At 28.2% G+C, this 6,177-nt stretch overlaps 1 protein-coding gene across 1 annotated transcript; it reads left to right on the top strand.

Moving 5' to 3' along the window:
* Window positions 1-820: 820 nt before the first annotated feature.
* On the top strand, window positions 821-1,296 carry LOC136075867 (THAP domain-containing protein 11-like). The gene is made up of 2 exons (XM_065789306.1): window positions 821-1,022; window positions 1,139-1,296. The coding sequence occupies exons 1-2, from the start codon at window positions 821-823 to the stop codon at window positions 1,294-1,296; spliced, it is 360 nt and encodes a 119-aa protein (XP_065645378.1).
* The last annotated feature ends 4,881 nt before the right edge of the window (window positions 1,297-6,177 follow it).

The following is a 6,177-nucleotide window of genomic DNA, read 5'->3' as shown; positions in this document are numbered from 1 at the left end:
TTTTGGATTAATAAATGCTTAACTTTGTGTTGGATGTAAACGTTTTTGGAAACTGCATCTTCTCTCTTTCTTATGTGTTCTCTCCATGTCAAATTTTCTTCAAGCATCACTCTTAAAAACTTTAATGATGACTCTCTAATTATTTTGGAGTAGCCAATATAAAGATCAGGAAGTTTTAATGGAATATTTTCCTTATCGTGAAGTCTATGAAAAAAAGTATACTTAGTTTTACTTAAATTTAAGGAAAATTTGTTTGCTTTAAATCATTCCGGTAGATATAAAAATTCCTTGTTTACTACTTTAAATAAAAGGTTGACAAAATAAACTCGTGCCATCTGCAAGTAAAACTGAGTTTAAATTGTTTAATAACTTATGGGAATTATTTACAGAAATAAGAAATAAAAGTGGACCCAGAAGTGAGCTTTCTTCATTGTTTTCTATTGTTTTTGATCCATTCTTAATATGTGATTTTAATACCATAACTAAGGCTTTTCTAAGATCAATAAATATTCCGCGGGTTAACTTACTTACGTTAAATGCTTAAAATATATCGTGAACAATATTAATAATGGAAAAAATATTTATGAAGCTTATAATAAATTTTATCATATATTTGAATATCACTACAATAAGGCATTCCCAATAACAACTAAATTTATTAAAACAAAAACCTTACAAAATCCCTGGATAATACCTGGAATCATAAAATCTTCAAAAAAAAGCAACGACTTCTTGCAGCAATCCTTGCGGCGAACCTGACGTCACATTAACTAACTATTCAGCTACCTTTATGGTAAGGGGGCAAACATTGCGCTTGAAAATGGTGAAAGGATGCTGTGTTTTTGATTGTTCAACCAATGTAAAAAGTCATCCGAACTTGAGTTTTTATATTTTGCCTGCTGATCCAAAGAGAAGAAGATTGTGGCTTAATGCTATGTATAGAATTGATTCATCTTGCAAAAACAAACTTTGGTCGCCAAATACAAAACATGTCTATGTATGCTCAAAACATTTTGTATCTGGTAAGTTTTGTATTTGAATGAATATTTGATCACAACTTTGTCTTAAACTTATTTATTTATTTTTGTTTTTTTTTGTTTTTACATTTCTATTTATAGTAAGTATGTTTTTCTTTCAGGAAAAAAAGAGAATTTTGAAAAGTATCTTGACTATGTTCCATCAGTGAGTATGTTAGGTGCTAAAAAAATTATAGTGGAATCATCCCACCAACAAAACCGATTGTTGTCACGAAATGAAAGGAGAATAAATAGATTGAACAGTTCTCTTGGTATATAATTTATCTTGTTGTTTAAAATGTTTTTGTAAAAACTGTTTATGTAATATGAAATGCTACATGAAATGCTAGATAGATATAAGAATAGCCTACACATTAACACTGTCCTACACCCTCAAGGTGTATTTGGTAGGCTAAAGGGGCCACCCAACCTCCACCTTCACTGTCTTAATATCAATAACGGGTGATGCGGAAGTTATCGGACAAATCCTAATTTCATTATTTGAGCATAATAATTAATTTTTGTGGTTTTATGCGTAGGCATAAACGTTCTATGAAATATAAACTTTATTATTTGAAACACAATTATTTAAAATGAGATTAAATAAGGCTGAACGAGAATCTTTTCGAAAGCGACTAAAAATGTTTTTTGTAAATAAACCTAATATAAAAAAAAAAAAAATCGTAAATCATTTTGAAAAGGAAGGATTTGCTCAAAGTACAATATATGATAACCTAAAAAGACTTGAAACTGTTCAATCGTTTTCTGATAGAAAGCACCCTGGTCGTCCGACATCCTGGACTAGAGAAAAGAAAGCCGAATTAACGAGACTTGTCAACAATCGAAAAGGGGTCAGTCAGAGAAAAATAGGTATTAAATTCGGTGTAAATCAATCGACAATTGGTCGTCAGTTAAAAAAATGAATATTAAATATAGAAAACGTGAAAAGACTCCAAAATACACTATAGAACAACAAATAAAGGCAAAGAAAAGAAGCAGGAAACTAGTTAACCAACTCTATAATACAAAGTCGCTTCTTGTCATCGATGACGAAAAATACTTTTTTTTTGCAGGGGACAACATGCCTGGAAATTCTGGATACTACACAAACAACAAAAAGACATGCCCAGAAAGTGTTCGTTTTATAGGAAAAGAGAAATTTCCAAAAAAATTATTAATGTGGATAGCCATATCTGACCGTGGTATGTCCGAGCCATTGTTTCGCACTTCCAAGGCTGTAGCGATCAATTCATCAATCTATATTAATGAATGTTTAGAAAAACGACTTCTTCCATTTATTCACAAGTATCATGGAGACTTTAACTATTTTATTTAGCCAGATTTAGCAAGTTCTCATTATTCTAAAGATTCTCTAAATTGAATGGACCAATATGTCTATTACGTTGATAAAGAATCCAATCCCCCAAATGTGCCTCAAGCACGACTAATTGAAACTTTTTGGGGACGTTTGGCACAGAAGGTTTACGAGGGATATTGGCAAGCTTCAACAGAGCAAGTTTTGATTGATCGCATTAAACTAAAACGACAAGAAATTGATTTAAACTTTTTACAGTCGCATATGAAAGGCGTCAGAGCAAAATTGAGATCAATTGCAGATGGTGGTGTTTTTTCATATAAAAAATAATATATTTTTATTAAAAGATAAATGCTCTATTTAAAAAAAATATAATAGTAGTTTCTTTATTTTATTTATAAATAAGTTATTGACGTTTTTATTTTGTCCGATAACTTCCGCATCACCAGTTAATTCATCTTTAAAAGAGTAATTTTTTTTTTTGTAATTGCTAGTTTTTATATGCAAGTAGTTGTTTTTATTTCCTTCTAGAACAAATACGAGAGGTTGATTTTTGAGTCAGGGTGTATGTGGGGTTGGGGTAGGCACCGCATTATTGAAAACACCCTATTAAGGTGTAATACCTCTCAAAAATCATTAAAAAATAAAAAAAAAATATTTTGTGTAATTCTGACACGAAATTTATCGTTGAACTCGAATTTGAAAACCATTTCTTCAAGTAAGATTTAGTTCTTGAGATATAAATCTATTCCTTCGACTGGGTAAATTTGATCTGCCTAGCAACATGCATAGCAACAGGTTTTTAATCAGAATTGCAAGCTTTTTTTTTTTTTGTTTTTGTTATTTAATAAACTTTTTTAACAATGGGTAAATCACGTAGAGTCAAACAAAGTACTCAAAGTAAAAAATTCAGAAAATTTCATTTAAATAGAGATACTAAAGCTTTGCCAATCGATTCAACTCTATCAGTTGCTCCTGTTATTAGTTATGAAAATGACCATATTTCTTGTAAAACTTCTTTAAATTTATCGATATCCTCAATAAAAATTGAGAAAATTGAGACAACTCAGCATAATGAAAATAAAACTGTTGGTAATTGAACTGTTGGTATTGAAATTTTGTCTAGTGTAATTAATCAACTATGTTGTAAAAAATGTTTACAATCAGAATTCAATCTTTCAGAATGTTTCTTCAAAAAAAAAGGACTCAACTCAATGTTTAATATTTGTTGCTCTAACTGCAATGAAAAAACTGAATTTTATATTTCAAAGAATATTCTGGGAAAAAATTTTGAATGTAAATAATGGAATAGTTTATTCAATGCGCCATGTGGTCAAGTTATTTCAGGATTAGAAAAGTTTACATCTTTAATGAACATTCCTAAACCTATGATTAAAAATGATTACAATAAAATAAATAAATCTGTCTCTGATTGTGCTTAAATTGTCGCAAAAGAAACAATAATTGATGCTGTTAAAGAAATTTGTCAATATTCTTCAAATATTGTTGACACTGCATTATCAGCTGATGGTAGCTGGCAACATAGTGGGTTTTCTTCATTAAATGGAGTTATTACAACAATATCAATGGCCACAGGTAAAATTCTTGATTACGAGCCAATGAGTCGGTCATGCAAAGCACGTAGTCTAAAATTAAAACTTAAAGAAAACAATTCTTTTGCATTTTAAGCTTAAAAGTTATCACATGTTTGTAAATAAAATTATCGTGGCTCTGCTTCTGGCATGGAAGTAATTGTAACATCTAAAAAGTGTAACATCTAAAAAGCGAAAACAAGTTATTCATGGATGCAAAAAAAAAAAAAGATGACTCAGAGAATGACCAAGAAGGTTATCTATATGATTCTGGTTCTTATTCTTATAAATAACAGATTTTAAATGTCAGATTTACATGAAATTTTCACCAAATGTTTATTGCATCTAGTTTTACAATTGGAACTAAAAGTTTTACAATACTGTTAGAAGTTTTTGATTTATAGAAGATTTAGTTCACAAGAATGCATTTTTTAAATACGCCATTTTGAAAAACTCAGCATAGCTTAAATACTTTGTTTTTTGTAGAACAATTTTAGTTCAGTTTGTAGATTACTATGTTGTTAATCATATGCCAATATTCTATATGCTTTCAGTTACTGAGATAGAATGGCCGGGGTGGCCTAAACATTTTTGCTTCTGCCATTTTACTTCGTAACCATGGCAACTAATAAATTTGTTTTGGATTATTTAAAATCCTGTTATATAGTTGTTTCTCAGAATACACTTGGTTTTCTATTAAAGAGATTTTTTCAATAAATAATTTTTTGAGGGGTCTTATACCTTAATAATTTTACACTAATAGTAATATTATTACTAATAATAATAGTATTACTATTAGTTTTACTGTTTCCATTCAAAAATCAACAAATAAATTTCAAAATGAAATTATTAAAATTCTTACAATTTAACTTTCCACTCATTTTATCTAAATAAAGCAACATTATAAAATTATAAATTATGACAGTGATAATATAAACAAACAATAATATAAACCTTTTTAAGTTAAAAAGGTTTATATTATAGTTATTTAATATTAATTTATTGTTATTGTTATTAAAATATAATAATGTGATTATCAATAATAATAAAACTTAACCTGCAAAGAATTTTATCTCGTACTCCCCCTTCCCCGCCCCCCCCTACTCCCCGCAAATGATTAAAAAAAAAAGGAAATTAGGTACCAAAATTTTGCATCTAAATAGGGTATCACCGCCTCTGAATCTGGCAACGAAATTTGGCAGGAACATAAAAAATGTGCTAACTCGAGTGTCAGAAAAATTGAGAGTTTATCAGGCTTTATCTTTAATAATTCCTTGATGCAGAAAGTAAAAAACCGTTTTGCCAAAACTTTTGAATACCAACATATCTACTTATAAAGTTCATTATTTTACTCAGAAAACACATATTATTAAAGTTTATTCATTCGAGTTTTTAAAAAATATCTATGTTGGTATGAAATTCCGAAAAATAAATCAACATAAGTCTGCACAAGATTATAGAAAAAAGGAAATTAGGTACCAAAATTGTGCGCCCAAATAGGATATCACCGCCTCTGAATTTGGCAATAAAATTTGGCAGGAACATAAAAAATGAGCATACTCGAGTGTCTGAAAAAGATAGAATTTGTTAGGCTTTATCTTCAATATTTGCTCGATAGAGAAAGTAAATAACGTCACTAGCATCTTTTAAAGTACCACATTGTAATCATAATTATTTCCTTAACACGTTAAAAATCACGGAGACAGTTTTTTTTCTCACTATAACAAAAGTTACAAATAAAATCTAAGTTCCTATTTGAAAAATCATTTTATCATTTTTTTTCAAATAGGAACTAAATTTTATTTTGAATAAAAGTATTTTTTCATAAAACGTAACATAATATTTGTTTATTTCCTTATAATTTTACAGTTGGTTTTTGGTTATTTTATTAACTGTTAATAAATTTTTTCTTATTTAATTTATGAATTCTTTTTAATAATGTTTTTAAACAATAAAGAGTTCTTTCAGTTACCGATAACATATTCGTGATCTTAATTTATTTTCATAAACTAAACGAACATCATTAAAACTTTACGTTATATCGAATTGAATTGACAATAAACAAAATATCTTATTAATAAAATATTTACATCAAAAAGTTTATAAACTTATGAAACATAAAACTTAAAATTAAATATGATGAAAAGTTTAAACTTAAAAGACTTTATTTTCTTTAACTTTTTTAACAACAACAACAATTTTTAACAACAACAACAAAATTATTAAACAAACTGTTTCTTTAACAAAAACATCT

This window comes from Hydra vulgaris, chromosome 02 (assembly GCF_038396675.1).
Source record: "Hydra vulgaris chromosome 02, alternate assembly HydraT2T_AEP".
Taxonomy (NCBI): Eukaryota; Metazoa; Cnidaria; class Hydrozoa; order Anthoathecata; family Hydridae; genus Hydra; species Hydra vulgaris.
This window is presented reverse-complemented; position numbering and strand designations above follow the sequence as displayed.